General features: G+C 38.9%; 1 protein-coding gene across 2 annotated transcripts in view; it reads left to right on the top strand.

Annotated features, from left to right (window-relative positions):
- CDH13 (cadherin 13) overlaps window positions 1–22,166 on the top strand; it is a 442,394-nt gene that overhangs the window by 191,095 nt on the left and 229,133 nt on the right. For both annotated transcript variants that reach the window (XM_066194692.1, XM_066194693.1), the window contains exon 5: window positions 19,814–19,966. In XM_066194692.1, coding sequence (XP_066050789.1) covers window positions 19,814–19,966 — 153 coding nt within the window. The remainder of the gene's footprint in view (window positions 1–19,813; window positions 19,967–22,166) is intronic.

Consider the following 22,166-nt stretch of genomic DNA (forward strand, 5'->3'; position numbering starts at 1 on the left):
GGCATTTTGCAGACTGGTCTGGCGACAAATTTGATATTACCAGCTGTGGCTTGTTAAAATGGTATTAAGCAAAGATGGTTGGCAGAGCATTTCCAGAAGGAAAAAATTATATGTACTGTATATGGCTCATCTGTAAGGTGGAGTAAATAGCTGTCACTCAGGGAACAACAGTAATTTTCTTCCTTGTCTCTAACAGCTGATTCTCCTCAATGATTAATTGAAGAGAATTTTAACCTTTTTGTGTTTTGCCCTTGCTTTTATCACACATGGGTGATTCCTGGTTTTTTTTTTTTTCCCTTGCATTTTAGGGTGATGTACAGTAACAGACCAATAGGGTGAATGAAGGAGTATGATGCTATTATCCATAATGACAGCAGTGTTTTAATTCAGGGAACATTTTCCCTTCTCATTTCCAAAACATCTGGTGCTCTTTTCCAGCTGCCCTCTAAAGGCACCTTTTCTTAACCTTTCTGGTTTATCGTCTTTATCACTTTCTGTGCAACCCTGTTGGCTGAACTCAGAAATGGAATAAGTAAGGTATGGTCTATAGAGCAGAATCATGGAATGCTGAGGCTGGAAAAGATTTCTGGAATGCCTAATTTTGAAGTTAATGTCATTCTTCTCTATTGACCTATTTCTCTTTCTGGGTCAATTATATAAAAATGTAAATTATTTCATTGTAATCAATGTCTCACTGTTGACCTAAAATTTTCAATTACAAAAAAATCTCTCATATGGAGCAATTTTCTTTTGCTTGTGTTTGGAAGAGTTTAGTTTGATCACTCTCCTTTTTCTAGAATTACTCACAAAGAGAAAAATCACTTTCTGCTGCTGAAACTTTGCTTAAACAAAGTTAAATTAAGAATTCAGAGAACTGTACTTTTGGATCAACCTGCTTTCCAAAGTTCTGTATTTAACTTAGCCAAAACATTGATTTTTGGTTTGGGTGTTGCTAAATTTTTTTCAGGCTGTTTATGAAGTCATGGTGATTATTGGAATTTACACATTTGGGCTTTAAACACAGGACTCAACCCCTCCATGTGTTTATAAATACATAATATACATGTGTACCTGCACACATTCCAGAGATGCACAGCAATAAATGACTTTTACAACATATCCAGATCTTTATGAACTCTCTTTTTGGTCAGTGCTGTTGACTTTGTAGGTGTTTTTCTCCCATTTTAATCTATAAATTGCTGCTGTGAGTTCTTCTCACTGCCATTGGAAAGTCCGCTTTTCTATCCACAAACGTCCATTGCATTGTTGCTCTTCCATACTTTATTTCCCTGCCATGTCTCCACCTGCGTCACGTTCCTGGAGAACAGGTGGATAACACGAGATAAGCACCAAAAATAAATATTAACATTTATTGATATTTTTATTTATTAATATTGTTATTTATTAATATTTATAGAAATTCTGTCTAAGAATTGTAGTGACTGTTAAAATATCTGCACAATTTTGCTGGTGCATTATTCTAGTAATATTCTTTAGCTTGAGCTGCAGTTTAAGCTGAGCCTTTGTAAGCTTGTGCTTATCCCTCAGCACTGACGTGGAGTCTTGTAAGCACAGACTAAAACATTTCACTTTCCTGTATCACTGTCTGACCCTTAGCACGTTGAAGCTGACAGAAGTTCTCCCATCAAAGTGGGAAAGGAATTTTGATAAGGCAAACCCTCCTGGGAGATTGCAGTGGGAAAAAAGGACCCTTGAAGGAAGTGGGAGTTAAGCTGATCACGTACATATCAAGTTATACTTTATTCAATAAATTTTTAAGGAAAATTTTTAAAGTGCACTTGGAAAATAGGATTTTCATCAGGGTTCAAACAGCTTCAGAAATTTTTTTTCTTTTCATTTCTACAAAGCATGGACTAAACTATTAAGCATACATTTCCAATTGAGCTTGAGAATGGATTTGATAATAGGAATCTGTTCAACAATGAAGTCCAGAAATTGAAAGTAGTAGTGATCCCTATAATCCAATAACATGTGTCTTAATATATTTTTTACTTATTAGAGTTGAAAAAAAAAAAAAACTGTAGATGTAGCTGAGCTTGGCTACAACTTGAATTCAGGGACTATATTAATTTAACAGAATTCATGTTCAAGCCTGATTTACAATATATAACATGTATTTCGTGATAAGAGAAGTGATGAAAGCTGGTTTCTTAAAAATAATAGTTCCCTGCAAGAAACCCAGATGCTCTTATTGATGATGGCACTTCACAATGACCTTAAATAATCCTCTCAGCACCACTGGGGTTATTTTCTGCCTCCTGATATTTCAAACTGGGATAAGAGGGAGAAAATCCTGGAGCTGCAGCTGACCTGATCAGGCAATGAATACACACGTGAAAAATGGAAATTCTTACTTCATTTCTGTCATTGCAGGTCCCAATACATCTTTTCATTCTGCATTGCTCAGATTTTTGTGGAACTTCTAGGAACTTTGTATGTTAGACATTTTTCAATTGAATTTTGTCAAAACTAGCCAAAAGGCTTAAGTTGGATCAGTTGAGTCTTATCTTTTTCAGGAGATCAGACTAAAGAATCAGATGTTTAGCAAAACAGGCTGGCTTTCCTCAACAGATCCTTTTCTACTTGACAAATGTTCCTGAAGGAGCTGTTGTAGGGTTGGAACAATGGTTAAATCAGACACATGGAAAGAGCACTGTCTGCAGTGGGCAACTTGCTAATTATATAAAAGGAAAACTGTAAGGATCTGTTTGAATGTCATACAACACAATGGGCAATGGAGAGCATCTTGAAAGTGTGTAAATAGGAAAACAGAATAAATCAACTTCATCCCACTGTGCTGTTGGGCAAACCTGAATTTGCTAAGGGTCACTGGAACATGAAAATTAACTTGAATTAATAGAATTTATTATACGTGGATTTTTTTTCTCAAACTCCTATACTATCATTACTACATTAAGTAATTTTCTTATGAGAATCCATATGTTAATAAATCATATTCTTTTTTCTTAAAAAAACCAACCCAACACAATAATGCTTTGAAAAAAAAAAGTAATTATCTGTTAATGAGAAATGTTAAAAACCACGTATTGTTTCCTTTGGGGCATGACCGATGAAGGATGTTCTTTGTAAGTACTAGGAAGTTACTTTTGTAAATAGTAGAAAATTGATTGTGTTTGTTTCCCCACGATTCCATGAAGATTTGGATTTCTCCTTAGATGAAGTTGGGAACTACCTGAAGAGCTCTTCACCTGAGGAGATACAGGTGTGGTTCAGAGTCACCTGTTTGTACCCACCAGCTCTTTTCCTCATGAACTAGGAAACAAGCTTTGACCACAGTTTTCATGTTGAAAACTCCCATGCTGAACAGCCTTTTAATTCTGGGAACAAATGAAGCACATGTTCCCTGATGATAACTGATGTGTATGCTTAGGTGCTTGTGATTTATAGCAGATGGAGACAGGTACAATTTGGTCCAGTGCAGCAGAGCCAAGAACAAAAAATAAATTGTTCTTCACATGCTTTTTGAAAGAACTACTTTCTGAAATTCTTATTGGACATCAGAGTCAATTAGATTTTTAGAATTAGACAGATTTTTTTTTTTCATCAGCTTTTTAAATCAAAGACTAGAGGCAAAATACAGTTCAGCTGTAATTTTTTGTCCATGATTCTCTCAAGGAGGGACTCCCTGTTGCTTGTGTAATGAACCATGTGGACCCTTATGCAGTAGCTTTCAAAGTAAGAAATGATTATATTGAAGAGAGAGGGAAATTAACTCACTGCACATAATTTAGGAACAGGGTCTGCCACTGGTTTCAGTAATGAATTTACAGTCAGGAGATTTTGAGTTTCACAGATCTGGGTGACAATCAAATACCGGGCAAAGCATTCATACAAACAGTTTTACTTCTATTGGAGGTTCCAAAGGACTGTAGGAGGATTCTTCAAAATCCCCAACCTCCTTTAAAAGAGTGAAAGTCCTTGTCAAGATGGAAGAGAAGACTATAAACTACCAGTAAATATTTCAATTATTTCTGAAAGAAGGGAGGATGTGCCACACTGCAGATGTTCTCAGGGGAGGAAGGGGACTGGAGTATGAAGAAGCATCTTGAAGGGTCAAAAGAAATGGATTCAAGGCAAAAGAGAAAAAAATATATATAAAATAAGAAACAGCAAGGTTATAGAGAATTCAAACTGGGAACATAATTACTCCTGCACCTTGGCTTCACGTGCTCTGGATTGTGGGGTCACATCCTTCCCATTCTTTTTAAAAAGCTCCCTAAGAAGCCTTGAAAAATGTTAGGAACTACAGCCCACTGCATCCCATCCCTGCACCAGGCAGTCAGTCAGAGCCAGGATGCAGCAAGCATGGGAATAAATAAACTTTGGAAAGATCATGAAGTGAACAGTCAACATGGATCTTTTAAAGGCAAATCATATTTCCTAAATGTACTAAGATCTGTGGGGAAGCTGGAGGTGTAGATAAATCCGATCAATAAACCATACTTGGGTTTCTCTACTGAGAGGAAATGCTTCCTTCGGCTAAAAATGATTGAAACATCAGTGTGGAAACAGATTTCCACAGTGAAGGTTTTACCAATAGATATTTCCAAGGATTTATACAGTGATTTGTGTTGTTTAACACAACAGAAATTATCTGGAAAGGGAGATGTTGCAGTGACAGTGTTTGCAGATCATCCAAAATGAGTCATGAGACTGACAGGTAATGGCAGGATTCGAGTGTTGCAGAGCGATTTAACAGTACTGAAGGTTAGAATTGGTTGATAATTTTTGTCAAGCACTGTGATATTCTGTGCATTGTCACAAGATGTACAAGATGTAGAGGCCAAAAGGAAAGTGTGTCCTTGCTGTTGTGCCTGAGGGTTTCTGGTGCTGGCACAGGATGACATTGATCACCACTGCAGAGAGAATCCAGGGGCAGATGTATCCAGGAATGACCCCCAGCCATTCCTGTGGAATTTTTGGTTCATATTTGTTTTATTTGTACTGCTCTTTGTAAAGAAAACACGCTGCAGAAGCATTTCAGGGTGGCTGCACAAATAGTTACTTTGCAGTTCTGTAATTCCACAAACCACGTCTGGTTTAAGCTCTTGTTCTAAATACAATTTATATCACTCAAATGTGTCTGGAAAGCAGAGAGAAGGGGTGAGGAATGTCTGACTCATTCTTTGTCTTCAAATATTGCTTTATTATTTATAGAGTCGTTCTGCATTTCAAAAGCATGTAGGCAATGGTAGAAACAAGAAACTGTTTCTGGAAGCAGTGAGATTTAAATCACCAAGGCCCACATTTTCAGGGGAATTTAGGTGTCTCATTCCCTTCAACAGGGATGATCAGGGAATTTAGGTGTCCCCTTCCCTTCATCAGTAGATGGTGTGTGTAATCTGCAGTTAAAATGGAATTAAAGTTACTTCTTCTGGCATTTCTGATAATTTATGCATTTCCAGTTCTCCTGTAGTGTAAAAGGAGACGTTATAATCCCTACTACTGGGCTTGGACACAAACCCTGTGAGGGAGCTGGGGTTTTCCATCCTGGAGAAAAGGAGGCTCAGGGGTGACCTTATCACTCTCTACAACTCCCTGAAAGGTGGCTGTGCTCGGGTGGGGTTCGTCTCTTTCTCCAGGCAGCAAATGACAGAACCAGAGGACACAGCCTCAAGCTGCACCTGGGGGAATATTGGTTGGATATTAAGAAAAAAGTTTTTCGTGGAAAGAATGATAAAGTGCTGGAATGGTCTGCCCAGGGAGGTGGTGGAGTCACCACCCCTGGCTCTGTTTAAATAAAGACTGGATGTAGCAGTGGGTGCCGTGGTTTAGTTGAGGTGTTAGGGCTGGGTTGGGCTCCACGATCTTGAAGGTCTCTTCCAACCCAGTCATTCTGTGATTCTGTGATTTATTTTGTTTCCTTGCTGCTGCCCCCTGGAATGCTGGGCTGAGGCTGACACATCCCTAGTTTGTCCTGAGCTGTTCCATATGCAGGAGTTGTCCTGGAAGTTCGGGTCCTTTGAACTTGGGGTTTTGAATTGGGTGGTTTCAGGCTTCTTCTCCAAGATACTGCAGAAGGGCTAAATTCAGAGACTAAGTTTTCTAATATAAATTCCTCCAATATTTATTTTTCTGTAGGTTTAGTTTAATGCTGATATACTGTGCTGTCAATCGAAAATTCCCAAGATAGGTCAAAGTGATAGATGTAGAGAAGCAATCCTAATTGATGAGAGATCTGTTTTCTTGCCCATTGATTTCTCTGGCTGAAATTGAAATGAATGATTTGCGGTCGAAATGACTTGGCTATTCTTCCTAAAGATCAATTTCAAAGCCGTCTCTGCTCTTTATATTAGCAGGGAAATCCTGTGACTGTTTTAAGATCTTTCTGTATTTTAAACTCATTAAGTGTAACTATAGAAACATACATATTAAGGTGATTTTAATTATTAATAAACATGGTAGATGTTTCTAAATTATTTTTGTACCTCCACAATGGGTTGTTGACTAATTTGCATTTTAAAAAAGTTACTAATACCATTAAATTTTTTTTTACTTCTATTTGAGAATTGTGATCATATGCCTGCAAGCCTTAACTTCTGGTAAAAATTAAACAACAATACCTGATCCTGGGGAGATTAACTTGCTTCATTAATCTAAAGGCTCTTTTTGCCTCATTAATTATTGCTGCAGCTTTACCTGCATTTCCCTAAATTAGAAGAGAAAAAGACATTATTTTAGATTGACTGCTAAATTCTTTGTGAGGATGGGTGCACTCTTGTGCCTTCATCTTTATAGGTGTCAGCATATTATTTGGATGATCTCCATAGATTTCTATTTTCATATGTGACTCACTAATATTTTACAGAAGTCTAGCCCTTTTTACCTGAAAATACATAGTCAATTTGTAGCAAAACAGGTTCAGTAGCATAGGTAACATATTATTTGTTATCTTTATATGTTTTAGTCATAGTATAACTGCAGTTAAATATAGGGAGACAGCAATTAATTACATCAGAAATAGCTGTTAATGCTTTCATTTTTTTCTGAATAATGGAGCTGCAATAATGACCCAAGCCTGTCTGAGCTGGTGAGAACGGATTGGGCTGTTTGTTAGCACTGAGCTGAAGCAATGTCTGTGCAAACCAGGTGTATTTTGGGCTCACGCCGATGTAATTGAAGTCAAATATGGCCATGGGTGATTATAGATTATCACTTAATAATGCCACTATCAGTAAGGGGTGGTTAGCATGAAGTGTAAACAGCCATGGAATGAAATCCTGCTTTATTTTTGAGTGTGCCTTCTCTTTTCCCTTCGCTAGCAGCATGTCAGAGCCTTGTTAGGGCTGGGAATCCCAGGCCCCAGTAATGGCTGGGGGTTGTTCCAGAGCTGAAGCCAAGGCCCAGAAGAGCTGTGGCCTCCAACATTGAGGCACAATCCAGCTGGATCCTCTCTCTGCACACTAAAGTGGAGCAGGGACTGTCGGACATTCACATTTTGCCAGTTTAAAATGGCACTGGAGACCTGTGTTTGTGTCTGACTCCTGTTCTAATTCCATCATTACAGGATAGATGACACGTTTGTTAAGCACCAAAGGCCTGAGAACACTGAATTAAGGGAGGCACCAAGGGGACACTCCCCCAAGGGTGCTGTGGCTTCAGGGTCACTCATGGGGTGAATCCACCTCCCAGACCCTGTTCCAGCACTCAGATCAGTGAGGTTTTTTTCTCTTGGAATCCAGTACGTCCCTTAGAATAGCAGGACTAGATTGTGTCAAATTCATTCCCATTAAACAGCATTAAACGGCTCTTTTTTAGTCAGGTTAAAATTGCTCAAGCTTGTTCTGGTAGATGGAACAGAACCTCCTCGACTCCTCAGCTCATTTAAATCAAAATCTCATTGTTACAAAAGAGGGAATTTCTTTCTAACACTTGGAATACTTTATATAAAATGTCTCCCTCTTTATTTTTTTTGCTCTGGTATATTCAGTGTGAATTTTACTTCTTGAATGTCTTTCTCTATCCTTTATTTTCTTCAATCTCAGCTGAAGTATTAAAATGATTTTTTTCCACACTATTAGCTACATTTACATTCTGCAAGATAAAGAACGCCACAGCCATTATCCACCAATCCTATGTATGTAACACTTTAGCAATTTAACAGCTCCAACTTTCACAAAATCTTACTATTAGCTTTAAATAGTATTTTTTGACTTTGAACAGTGTTATGGCAAAGCAATTGTATGTAACTGGAAAGTATCTAATTTTGTCAGAGTTAGAAAAGATAAAGCTGCTGGAGGTAGTGGAAAAATGTCTTGTATTTAGCCACAGGTGGATTAAAAAGCTCAGAATTTTTTTGGCTTTAATTGTATAATAAATGTAATTAAGATTTAAGTAATGATAAATGATAGACTCAGAGGCTGATAATAACTTGCAAGTTTATGAAATGCAGCCTTAAAAAAAAGAAGAATCCATTATTTTTATTGCCTACAATTTTTTCTTGGCCTCAGGCCACCATTGGACAAAATCAAACTTTTTATTATAGAACCTTGTGTATATTTATCCTTTGGTTCCTTCCTTTAAAAATTAAATTTTATTCAGTTCGTTCAGGAACAGAATTTATGTTCTTTGTGTATTATATGGGTTCTTGAATGTTAATTTTTAAATTGTTAATAGTTGGTGAAACCTAACAATACTCTTGTTACACTCATGGATTGCAATGTGGAATATTTTTCCCTACAGACTTAGATGTCATTAAATAATGTTTTAAAGGTATATTTGTTATGAAAAGACTTAAGTTAGACACTGACGGATGGGGTTTCACAGAACATTGGAAAACACGGCTTCATATGGGATAAAAACAGAGATATGTGACCAAGATGGATTTTTTAGAAGTTGCATTTTAAAATTAGTTTGTTTATTTATATATTTATTTCTGGATGACAGTACCACATTTTAGGCAGCTTAGAAAGTTATTTTCTAAGAAGAATGCAGTACAGATTGTTATGTTAATAGTTTCAGTCCAGAGCTTCCACTAAAGGTCACCTTAGACTTTGGAAATGTTTCATATTTTAAAAGAGCATTTCTATTTTAAGCCCATATTTAATAATTATTGGTTAAAACATCCAAAGGTTGTCATGTGTAATCTTTTAAGAACCTATTTACTGAAGCTTTAATTAAGTTTACGTTTCTATCTTTAATTTTTTTTGTTGGAATCTTTTGCAAAAGTGGACAATGCTGAGAATCATTGCTACACATAATTACATTGTAGTTTTATTCATTGCTCAGTGAAAGTTGAGGAAAAGCTCTTTATTTATCAATGCACTTCGAAAACTGGGGAAATATTTTGAAGAATATTTTTGTGTTGCCTGACTTGAAGGCATTTTTTCTTATGATGGTCAACAAGACACTGCTTTGGCTGAATTCTGAAATCAAGCTTCTTTAAGGAGATTACCTCAAACTTGAAGTACAATGTAATTGATCACTCAACATTCAGTGGATTATTTGCTATTTATTCTCAGAGATACCAGTAAATCTGACTTACACTCTTAAAATAATCTGTTCGAGCTCAAAGCCAGCAGCTGTGCAGTTCTTTGCAATACCCTTGTAATCCCCTCAGTGTTTCAGATTATTTCTGTGGGAGATTTTTTGCTTTATGTGGAGTTTTTTTATTCTAAATGAGTAGTTAGATTAAATCAGGTTGACATTTGTTTGCCAGCAGAGAAAATCAGTGGCAACTGGTTTACTCAAGATAACTCTTGCTAGGGACTGTCGTTGTGGGAGCTTTCACTATGGAGAAAGGGTCGTTAAAGTGTTTCCCGTTCCAAATTTGCCCCTTTCCCATAGTTTCTCCGGGTACAGATGCCAATCTTTGCAAACAAATTCAAATGTTTATGCAGAAATATTGATACAAATATCTGTGTCAACAGGAGACGAGACCAAAACAAGGACACCCTCACTTGGAACAGTGACAACTTTTGGCTTGCTGAGTCAGAAAATGTAAATGCTCTCTGCATTTAAATTTTATGGCTCAGCTTCTAGTTTTTTGAGGAAGGAAATTATGAAATTTACATGAATTATCACACTAACCTAGAGCAGCTATTTGCTGCATAAATTCAGGTTGGGTAATTGGTGTTGTTGCAAAATGGAATTAAATCGTCTTGCAAATCCAGAATTAGGTATATGGAGTTATCTTGATGTGAGTAAACAGGAATAATTTCATAATATCTACGATTTTATTGGACAGAGCCCTTACAGAGGCCACAAACAGAGCCAGGCATGTTTACAGTGAATACATAAATCCTTGGTGTGCAGCAGTGATCTCAAGGTGCCCACCAGCACTCTGTGATTGCACTTGATCCATTTCTGGGTTTTTAGAAATGCATCAGCAGTTTTAAAAGTTCACTCCAAAGCCCCCCTGTACTTTTGTTGAGTTCCTGGGAAGGAGCAGATGTTCTGTGTTTCGGGTCTCTCCAAACCCCTCGAGTTACTGCAGGCTTAACATATTGTGTCTTGGGCTACAGTCCACTCAAACTCAAATTACCATTGTGAAATAAAGCTGCCATAGAATAAATGGCAAAATCTGCAGTGAAAATATCAGAATCAGGGATCCACCCTTCATCTTCTTCTGACTACTCAAGTCATGATTCCACTTTATGAACTGAGTACTAAAACCAAACAGAATTCACTCTGGTAGGTATTTCATTTCTTGTTTTTTAAATCTCTTTTCAGTGTTACCATGATTAGGATTTTTACTAATACAGTAGATTAATATAATATTATTAGAATTGTCTGGTTTTAGGTTTTAAACAAAAAGACATTAATGCTAACATACAGTCACTATAGACTGCTCTTGTTGCAAATTAGATGCAGTCAAATTTATCAAGGTGTAGTTAGAATTTCCTTTTGAGTAACATTTTCAGAGGTTTCTGCCATGTAGTCCACGTTAGATCATCAAACACAGTCACATATGGAACTGCTAACAAAACGTTTTTCGAATGTGTAGGTAAAATTTTTGATCAGGTTTGTGATGACATTGATAATTTAAGGGCCATTATGAAGAAAACACAAATTATATTTACCATTCATAACTTTAAGTTACATTTCTACCTACAATTTTTAAGGAGTTGTGACTACTCTCAGCTGTTTCAAATTCACCTCTGATGGTTTTAGATGAAAAGTGAGGTTGGAGGCATTGATAAAAAAATTGAAATGAGTGTAGAGAACCAAAATTAAAATCTTAATTAATTTTTTTTTTAAAAAAGCATGAAGTTACTAATAGAAGTATTCAGTGCTTCATCACAGTGAAATGTTTAAAAGTTTTAAATCTCGCAGATAACTGTCAAACACAGCTGCCATCTGCCCTTGGCAAAAGCACCAGCATCCGCTGAGATGCAGACCTGTGACCTCTAGATAAGTTTCTATACACAGAAAAATATTTATCTTCCTCCTATGACCTTCCATGAACAAGACATGAGCCATGGATTTGTTTCCTAGGGAACTAGTGACTGAGGAAAATCTATAATTAGATCTGTGGGTTGTTTGCTACAAGAGGGAATTGGGTGCTAAGCAGGTTCTTAAAGTATCCAAAAGTATTAGACAGACTTCATGTAATCGAAGCAAATTTAGAAAAAAAAATACCCTTCATCATGATATTTCTTTTTTAATATCTTCAATTATAAAAATTAAGTACTTATGATAGGGTACTTATTCCTCTAAGTTCATTTTAATTGCAAAATATTTTCACATTCAAGGCTCATCAGGTCGCTAGCTAAAGCAAAAATAAAATTAGTCAAAATCTTCCAAGAAATTTCTTCGGCTTCAACTGAGTCTTAATTCTCAAGAGCATTTTGAGGTGAATCATTCTCATCAGCCCCGTTTTCTCACTTTACTACTCCTATTCAGTTCCTCAGGTCGGCTCTGCAACTTCAGTGTCTCATTCTGCAATTCCAATTACTCCGCCCAGCTGGAGGGAGTAATCCAGATCTCGACTCCTTTCTTTGCTGCGTGCACGGATCTAAAGATAACTTTTGTAGCTGAGTCCCGGGGGCGGTAAATGTGGCTGCAGGGAGAGGAAGCAGCCAGGTTTTTGTGCTTCCCAGACCTCATCAGCAGATTATTCCAGTTCAAATGCTGCCCTGGTGCTCCCAGCCCGGGGCCAGATCAGCTCCTTGTGCTTGTCTGGGTGCTGCACAAGAGGCCCTCAGTAATAAATTAAGACTTTGGTCTTAATCAGAATAAATAGCACCGAGAAATAAACGCCTGGAAAGAGGTGCTGGAAGTTGTGTCTGTTCTCCTCCTTTCTCCCATGTTTTTTCCAGATTTAGCTACACCTGTGGTGATTGCACATTGTGTGTTCTGTCCTAAGTCCTGAATTGCTGCAATTCCAAATCATCAAATGTGGTAATGTCGCCTCTTAATTTCTGTCTTTTTAGATCTGTGAAAAGCTTTCAGTAAAGCTCTTCTATAAATCCACATAATCCCTTGGTTTGTTTGTTTCTAAGGGGATCTTTTGAGTTCTTTTTTTAATATTGTCAATCACAGGCAGGTTTTTTTCCTCTCAGACCACAGCTTTGGAGCTGCTCCGTCTGGCTGTCACTCAGCAGAGTGGTGCTCCAACTCCTTCAAGTGACAGGGTTTGCAAGTCACTTAAGCAACAAGTAAAATATGGTGCTTAAACGGCTCCTGAAAGGCCAGACCAGCCAGAGGAACAGCCAGGCCTCCTGTGACAAGGGACACCTCTAAATCCTTTCCCTTTGGGATCACCAAAACCTGTGTTTGTGAATTCTCTGCTGTCAGCAGGGAGCTGTTGTTGTGTACAGAATCCTGAGTCTGCAGATTTATTTGCGAAATAGGCTGCTAGAACAGGGAAAGGCAAAATTATTTGTAATGAATCTTCTTGCTCTTTATAAATTAGGAGTAAAAGGAAGCTGAGGAATTACCTGCTACAAAAGCTAATGCACATCTTGATGTGTTTATTGAATTACTTTGCTTCGATCTCCGAGCAAATGCTCACTGTTAGCTATTTATATTGGTTAAATCCTCAAATTTAAATCCCTGCAACTGCTGGAAAGGGTTCTTCAGGGAGAATTCTTGCATCTGTGTACAACTACAGTAATGAACCTGGGGCTGAGGGGATCCACCAGTGCCCAGGGCTCCCACATGCATAAATTCATTTTGCTTCACTTCAACACCTGTGCATCCCACTACAAAGTTGATCTGAATTTTGTAAACATTTATGCGCAATTATGATAAAAAGCCATTATGCTGAGGAGATTTTTTTTTGGTTGAATATCAAATATCCTATTTGTTTTGATTAGTCTAAAAAAAAAATCTGGAAAACGGAGCCCTGGTGGTGAAACAGCTTCACCGATTTTTAATATATTGTGTCGTTTTCATACATTGAGACACTTCGTTGAAATATTTGCCTATGGGATTTATGAAGCTCGTCAAATTTCAGGTTTGCAGTTGTTTCTACTTAGTAAAACCTTGTGTTTGCACTGATGTCACAAAAGGATAGTTGGTATAGTACATTTTACAGGAAGCAGAGCCCCAGTCCAAAAAAATCCTTCGATGTTTCCCCCTCTTTTTGAGCAGTGCAAGTTCTATTTCCTTCATGCACATAAAGTCCTCAATGTGGTGCTTGATCGGAGCATTCACAGTTTTGTCTGAACGCCTTGAGGCGAGGAATATTGGCACCATTTACAGCCCCTAAAATGCATCAAAAATATGCTAAAACCATGTGCTTTAATTCTCCCATGCCTTGTTCCTAAACCTGACACTTCCTGAAATGCTTTGCATGGCAAAGCTCAGAGTTAAAATGCTAAAAACGACCCTCTTGAGAATATCAGTGCATGTTATTTCATTTTTGTAATTCATTTAATTTCAATGCCTGATTTTTTTTTTTTAATTCCCATGTTCCTTCTCTGAAAGTTGGTATAAAAGTGTTCATGTTGAAAGTATTAGTACACCCAGTACTGAATATTTTAGAAATTTTATTCAGATATTAAAACACTTCAGTTTACAGATGTAGTACTGTAATAATGCATGTGTTCCTTTTTTTTTTTTTTCTGTAGTTCATGAGAGTCTTAAGAGAACAAGTGCAAAAGAATGTGACTAAGAAGTAATTGCTACTCCTGTAACAAGAGTTTTGCCCAGTGCCACTGAGGTTTAAATGTGTACGAATACATAAGACTAAATAACAAATAATCCACAGAAGTAACCACAGAACCCAAACTTTGTTAAAGGATTAATTACCTTGTATTTAAAGCTGTAAGTAATCTCTTTGATTGAGAAGCATTGTGCAATAATTCAACCAAATCTGTATCTTAAAGTGCAAAATTCAGAAATTTTGTAGTACTGTGTTTCACCCAGGATCTGAAATACAAAATAAGTCCTTTAAGTTTAAAATAACTGAGTTGCGGCTTTCTTTGCTGGGTTAAATTCAGTCTATTGTCTATGTACGTCTCTTTTCTCTGGGAGATCTGTAGGATCTTGTGATTGTTATTAGGTCTGTCAAAGCAAAATATTAGGAGCTGATGGCACGGAAAGAATGTCTGAAGTACTAAATGTAGTTTTTCCCAGCTCTGCTTCCCCCAGAACCCAAACTCTTCACCTCAACTTTGTGTTCCCTTGCCTTTTGGGATGTTGGGGGTGTGTTGTGCATTCCCATTGCTGGTGTCTTTTCCCTTTCCAGCCTGTGCCTGTGTTTTCTAGAGGGTCCCTCCAGTTGCGAGCACAGATATCAGGATTTTGGGGATGGGGTTTTTTTTTTTGGCTGCTTTCAGCTTTGTAGGAAAGCTCATGGGCATGGACACAGCTGTGAAAACCTTGCCTCCTCCATAGACTGGAGATGGAAAACTGGTCTGGAAATGGTTTGAAATTTAGGACTGTGATATCACCTCTGTTGCTGTTTTTTATAAACACCTATAATTGCTGAAATTTTGTTTTTCTGTTTGCGTGAATTTCTCAAATATTGTTCATTCTTGTCTCCATTAACTTGTTTTGGATGTTTTTGATAACATCCTGAAAGGACACCTGCCCAGATGTGCTTTGATGGATAATAGAGTGAAGTTAATAGCCCATTGTGTGAACAAGAAAAAGTGGTGCCTGAAAAATATCCTGTGCTGTGTTTATCCCTGATGATCACCAATAAAGGACACAGTCACTTAGAGAAGCTTCATAATTCCTTTTACTATCATGGGAATGAATCCCCTGGATTTCCTTGCTTGTCACCTGCACATGGAGTGAATCTGGAGCAAGTTCTAACCAGAGAGAAAGCCACGGTCAGGTTTGGCCAATATCTGCCCTCATCAAAGAGCACAGCTTGGCTCCTGTGCTCAGCCACTTTATCTGATATTTCATTAAAGAAGCTGGAGATATTAATTTTTGCACAATAAATTATTAAACACAGCAAACTATATAAATTCCTTTCTAGCCACGGGTTTTGGATGTTTAGCTTACAGTAATGAAGCAGTTTCTGTTGGTTAATGCTTTTGAATAACGATGGGAATACTTTGCATTTGTTTTGGTTGAAAGAGTATTTGAGTCAGTGTGGAGCAGATGGAGCCTCTGACTGTAAAGAGTAATTTTCAGTATGGCAGGACAGGAAGTGTCTGTTTATTTATGCAATATCTAAACAATGGGCCTAAACCATTGTTTTGCTCTTTTGGAGCACAGTGATTTGAGGAAAAAAAAAATAGTTCACCTTTAAATATTCCATGAATAAATTTGCTTCCTAAGAGTCTAGGGGAAGCAGGAAACACTAGAACCAAACAACCTTACAAAAAAAATAAAATAAAATAAAATTTAAAAAATCCCAAACCACAAGGGAGACACTGTAATGTTCTGAAATGAAAAGAACTGGGGCATGAACCAAATATTCCTGTCTGGGGGTGGGATTAGTTTTCTAATTAAAAAGTGAAACTATTATGATATATCTATAATTCGCCTGGCATCAAGAACTAAGAAATGATGGGAGGGGTTGAGGCAAACGCTTGAAGAATAGAACTGGTAACTGAGGATGGTGCTGTTTAGGACAGATTTGCTGGCGCTGCAGAACTGTGAATTCTCCCTCTCGGGGCAGCGTGGGGTTTTTGTACTTGTGTTTCTCTCCTTCTCTTGAGAGCACTCTGATTTACTTCTGCGATAAACCCGTAACAACAGGGGGATCACATTGCTGGAATGAGTTTAGCTGCGAGGGATACACAGTGTCAGCTGAAAAACAGCGCTGAGGAAAAGCGTTCTGGGCACGGCTCAGCTGAAAGCAGCCCCTGTCAGCTGCCTGATGCTCCCTGTGCTTGGAAGTGTCTTTCAGCTGAGCAGGATCACAGAGCCTTTGGCTGGGCTGTCGTGGGTGCTCTGCCTGCGGGATGGATCACTTCAGTTGGCAATTATTCCCTGAAGTGCCCTTGAAATGGGAAAGTGAGCGATGTCTGAGTGTCCACCAGTGCTGTCCTTGCGTCCTGGGTGAGGAACAGCCTCCAACAGCCCATGTGGTTGTGGGCTGCTCAGCTGGTGTCTATTCTGAGCCATCTGCCCACTGACAGTCCCCCCTGACCTGCGAGATCAGCACGAGGGAGAATGAAATAGGTAGAAATTGGGATGCTGGGTAAAGTATCCCTGTCTCATCCCTATTCCCAGTGGGTGGGTGGTGGGGTCCTGAGCTTCCTTAACAACTATTTCCTGAGAATGCAGAGCCTTTATATGCACCACGTAGCCACTGCCATTTGCTGCAGACATTTTCAGTATTAGAACCTGAACTGTAGTTCCTAAAGCAGCAGCAAAAAAATGATGGAAATGTCTATTTCTGTCTGGGCTTCAGGTAGCAGTGACTGTGGGATTTCATCTACGTGTTTTAGAAAGGTAAAAGCAAAGGCCCGAAGTAAACGTTGCAGTAGGAATAGTCTGGCCTTGTTTTATCTCCACCAGGATATTGGGGAAACATTGTTCTACAAATGCATTGTGAGCTAGGAAATCTTCCTGTGAGCAGTGCTGTGTTCATGCCAGGGCTCTGCATCTCAGCCTTGCCAGAGGAGATGTCAGACAATCCTCCTGTTTTCTTCCTTGCTCTTGCTGAAGCACCAAACCATATGGCAAATTAAGCCTGATTTTTATTAAACTTTTCGTTGTACTGAGCTCCGTGTGAACTGGGAAATGCACTTTCTTTGAACTATGCAGCCATTATATAAGCATCTTAATTAGGAGATGGTAATGTTCTCCCTGACATTCCTGGGAGTTCGCGGCTCCCTCTTGTGGCTAATTAAGCGGTTTTTTTAACGAACCTTCCGAAAATGGCTCTTCGCGAGCCGCCCACAGCTCCTGGGCAAACTCTGCGGTGATGCCCCGAGCAGCCCAGAGCTGGGCTCTGTGTCACAACATCAGGCTGAAGGCGCTGTGCAGCACCTGCAGGCACGGACAGGTGAACTCATGAAAGGAAAAGGTCTGCAAAGGGTTGCAGAGTGGATGTGACGACCCTCTGAGGTCTTCAAAAAGCTGAGTGAGCCCACCTGGTCACTTAGAAAAGCTCTGCCCGCTGGTAACTCTGCTCCTCCCACACATTAGATGGTGAAGATGGGTTTGGAGCTGGAGTGGGGATGAGATATGGGATGTGTCAGCTCCAAGGAGCACAGATCTTTCAGACACCACATTGGGATGTCTCAGCATCAAATTCAAGGCGAAGACCCTTGCCAGATTTGATGTGGAGAAGAAATTTTCCCACCAGTTGGGTTTGCAGGGACCACCATTACTACTACTAACACTACTACTACTATTATTATTACTATTATTATTATTATCATTATTACATTCTTGGTTTTCTATCTGGCGTGGAGAAAAATTTCCATATGAATATCTGTTTTTTGGTGGGTTTTTTGAGGGGTTTTTTGTGGGTTTTTTGGTTGTTTTTTTTTTTTTTTTTTTTTTTTTTTACAGATTCCCTTTTAGAGCCCTCTCAGCTTTTCTTTCTTATTGTGGATTGTTACAACTGAGGCATTGTGTTTATACTGCGTCTTAAATTTGTCATAAACAGTTAGGTAACGCTTGGTGGCTCTGGTGAAAATGGCTGTAGTATAAACATCTCTGAGTTAGACTTTTGTGCTGGCCTGGGGCTGATTTCAGGCCTTTCAAACCACTGTTCTTATATGGGAAGGTGCACTTGCCTCATCATAAGTCTCAGACCTCAGGGTAGAAAAGAATCAATTCATCTTTTCCCTACAAAAGTGAGAAATGGCCATGACGTTGCAATATCTCAAGCCTAGCTTTATGTTAAGGAAAATTTGTATTTTTAGGCTTGATGTAAAAATACCAGAAATTGGTCAAAAAATGACCTGAGCAGCAGGTAACTTTTCAGTAGGAGCCATTAAGATCGAGTTTCATCACCAAACCAGAAAGTGACTTTGCCCTTTTGTCACCTGCAGTGTTGTCTCTGCGCTTTGGCACAACTTACTCAAAAAAAATACACAGGAAGGAAACTTCAAGCATTAGTGTTTCTGAGTGCTGGAAGGAGGGAGGAAAACAGAGGTGAAACAGGTTTTTACTTTGAAATGTCTCTCTTCCCCAAAGGATTTGGAAAGCAAAACTTTACCTCTGAAAATGCTGATTTCCTATTTCATAACTCGTGGCAATTTTTTCTCAATTAAAATAAAGGAATAATGATTATGGAGTTAAGTCAAAATCTCACTGCCCAGTAATCTGCAAACCAGCATTGCTCAACCCACAGCAACAGGGCAGCAAACATTTATTTCCTCAGGGACATTATTAAACACCCTGCATATTTATTATCTCAGAATTGGAGAAGGTCCAGATTTCTAAGGCCACTTTCTCCCTTCCTCTTCCTGAGCTGTAATTCAGACCAGAATATAAATTTTTGACTTAATGTTTCTGCGGAAATCAGCGATATGAAATTGCCAGAAACAAAAGAACGCCGAACAGCAGAGGGAAGAAATGGCTTGGCAAGATTGCCAGCCTTAAAGGGCAAGATTAATTTATAATCCCTCAGATTCTGGTGTGCAAATACAAATTTGCAAAGCGTGTAGCTTATAACTGACCTTGTATGGCTCTGCAGGTTGGTAAATGTTACTGTCGCCAAAGTGAGGCTGCCATGAAATCAGAATTTTAGGGATTTTGTTCTCATGGGAAAATAAGGTGATGGTAACAAGGAGTTGCCATACACTCACGGGTGTGTGTATATACATAAATAGACATTTGGGAAGTGGACTAATTCCAGCTGTGGGACTCAGGAGTGTTCTGGGCAGGATATTCTGAGATTTCCACGCAGAATTTTTTTCCCTTCATTTAAAATCCTGGGAAAGGAAGAGTTTGAAAGAGAGCTGGGGGGAAAAAAAACCAACCTGAAAGAAGTGTGTGATGACGTCACAATGGCTAATAAAATGTTGTGTCATGACTCTCTGGTATCGTAAGTGTTTGTTTGAAATAAGAGTGCTTCTTGGCAATCAATAGAATATTCTCTTTTTTTTGTAAGGTTGTAGCTGTTCTATCAATTTAACTAAAAAGAAGAAATAGCATTGAATGAAATGTCAAATTTTAGACAGGGGGTGAATTCAGTGGTGGAATAACAGAAATGCTAAGTAGTGAAATTGAAGACACTAAAGATAAGATAGGAACTGGCCAAGAACATGAGTAGCTTTTCCAGGGTTTAGCACAAAAATTGCACAGTGTCTTGTGAATGATTGAAATCATATTTTATAGTTACATTTTATTGGCAGGGGAACATAGCTCAGCATTTGTTAAAAGGCTGAAACGACTTATGTGGTTTTAGGATGAGTTTAAAAGGTTTTACAATGTGGCTCATCACTTGTTTCCTGCCACGCAGGTCATCAGGAGTGAAGGGACAGAGGGAGTAAAGTTTCGTCTCTCTGGGAAGGGAGTAGATCAAGACCCAAAAGGAATTTTTAGGATCAATGAGATGAGCGGGGACGTCTCAGTGACCCGAGCCCTTGATCGAGAAGCGATTGCCAATTACGAGGTGAGTACTCAGAGCCATAACATCTCTGCCTCCGTGTTGATAGCCTGCTTTTTCTGAATGTGTATTTGCTCCTGGAAGATCTGCAGTCCAATTGAAGTCTCAGTTGCAGCCACTGCCCTATGAAATTTCAAGGAGAACCGTTGGAAATGGTAAATGTGTTTGTTTTTCATGCAGTTGAAACTTGTCTGCTTTCTGCATGGAATTTCTGTCATTTATCTTCAGTGGAAATGCTGTCTGAACACTGTGTATGCTTTTGATTTCTGAATACAAAATTTTGTTTGGACAAAGGAAGATCTTTTGGGGAAGTTGTCGCTATGGTACCACAGAATTATACATTTTTATTGTCAAATGGTCAATGAAAAGTACTATTGAACTCCATTTTTAGTAATGGGTGTCTTTAGTAGAGATAAAGAAGATTCTGATTATATGAAAATGTTACAAATGAAATGTACATCACCTACAAAGGTGTTGCTAAAGATTCTTTTCCTTGTCAATAAAAATGTTTCTCTCCATTGAATACCCTACAAATCGTCTCTGAAACCTGCAAAACAACTGCCCCCCATTGTCCCAAAATGCATAAAATAAATAAGGAAACCTTCAATTCATGTTTTCCACCCAGCTCACATGACTTGTCCTTGGCCACGCTGATCCAGAGGAGCAGCAGAATTCCAAGTGCTCAGTGGTGGGTGAATGTTGCCTTTTGTGTCCCACCACAGGGATTATCTCCCAGCCTGTGGCAGAGGGAGCACACAGTGTCCTGTCCCCTGTGGGGCTCTGGGGACAGTCCTGGCTGCCGTCTCTGACCCCTCAGTTTCGTCTCCTGCAGCGCAATAATCAACACTTGTACCTCCAGTGCTGTTTCCTGCCTCCTCTGGGAGAGTTTCCCAGCTTGGTGATGGGTCCTACTGCTCAAACAGCCCTGCTAAAATTTACCATATGCTGGTTTTCAACACTTGAACATCTCCTTCCTAGCTGGGTCTGCAGTGAAATGTATGTTAAGCACTCGCACAGGATTTATGGGAGGTGCTGACATCCTTCTTGCAAGACAAACATTGCAGTTTCTCTTTTTAACGCTGTTCCTTGTCTTCATTTGCCAGCTGTTTCTTATTTTATCCGTGGCTTTCCACCTTAACACGTTGAGTATAAACCTTAATTTTTTTTTTTTCTCCAGGAAAATCACAGTAGATTTTCAACTTAATGCAGCAAACCACAAATGGCCCTCGTATCTGATCTGGCAAAAGACACGCTTAAATTAAGACAAACCCATTTCCCCAGAGGAGGCTTTTTGAAGCCATGCGAGTTATGCACAAGAAATGTTGTGCAGCGGGTGATCCAGGGCAATGTGAATGTACAGCCTGGGAGGCTGGGGAGCTTTCCTGAGCTGTTATCCAGCACTCTGCTCAGCAGCTCACCCTCCATCCTGCAGCAAAAAATGGGCTTGGAATGTTCTGAAGGAGAACCCTCAACTTGGTCACTCTGTCTCAAACCCAGCCCATTGTTTTCCAGTAAAAATGTGTCGTGGTGTCAGGAGGACAACAGGATTTTCTCCGTGATTTCCTTGGTACACTGTAAGGTGAATAACCTGAAGTATCATGGAATTTCTCTCAAAAAAAGTGTTTTCTGGTTTTGTTTGAGCCTCCCCCTGCCCAGCACTGGACTGGTGGTTCTGAAAGGAAAAGTTCAAAGCAAAATGCAAATGAGTAAAGAAGAGACCATTGTAAAAAAACACAAGTTCTTTGCAAGATATCAGAATATCAAGTGTTTATTAAGAGGTGGGGGAAGGACGAAAAGATAAAAGTCTGTTTGAGTCCTTCAGCTACACCCAGGGATGCTCTGCCTGAGCACTGATTTACTGGAAAGTGGAAAATGTCAATAAGGTACAAAACAGAGCTTTGATAATCACAGTATTTCATAGAACTTCGCAGGTTTTACCACCTCAGAATGTTTGAAATTAGCTAAGAGTATTTTATCTGTTAATCTTTTTTCACTGAACATTTGAAAATCTGGGGTTTGCTGCCCTCTTTCTCCTGGAGGAATACTGAAAAACTTGTAGGAGTTCTCTGGATTCATGAAAAGAGAACATGATTAAAATAGAAAGCATTAAACTCAACACAGACAACTTTGTTCATTGTTTTTGTTAATCCCTTCTTTCTACAGTTTGTTTTTAAGTATTTTATTTCTAGTAAAAGTCAGAAAATAT

The sequence above is a fragment of the Chamaea fasciata genome, unplaced genomic scaffold (assembly GCF_029207755.1).
Source record: "Chamaea fasciata isolate MVZ Bird 193981 ecotype frontalis unplaced genomic scaffold, bChaFas1.0.hap1 SCAF_12, whole genome shotgun sequence".
NCBI classification, from domain to species: domain Eukaryota; kingdom Metazoa; phylum Chordata; class Aves; order Passeriformes; family Sylviidae; genus Chamaea; species Chamaea fasciata.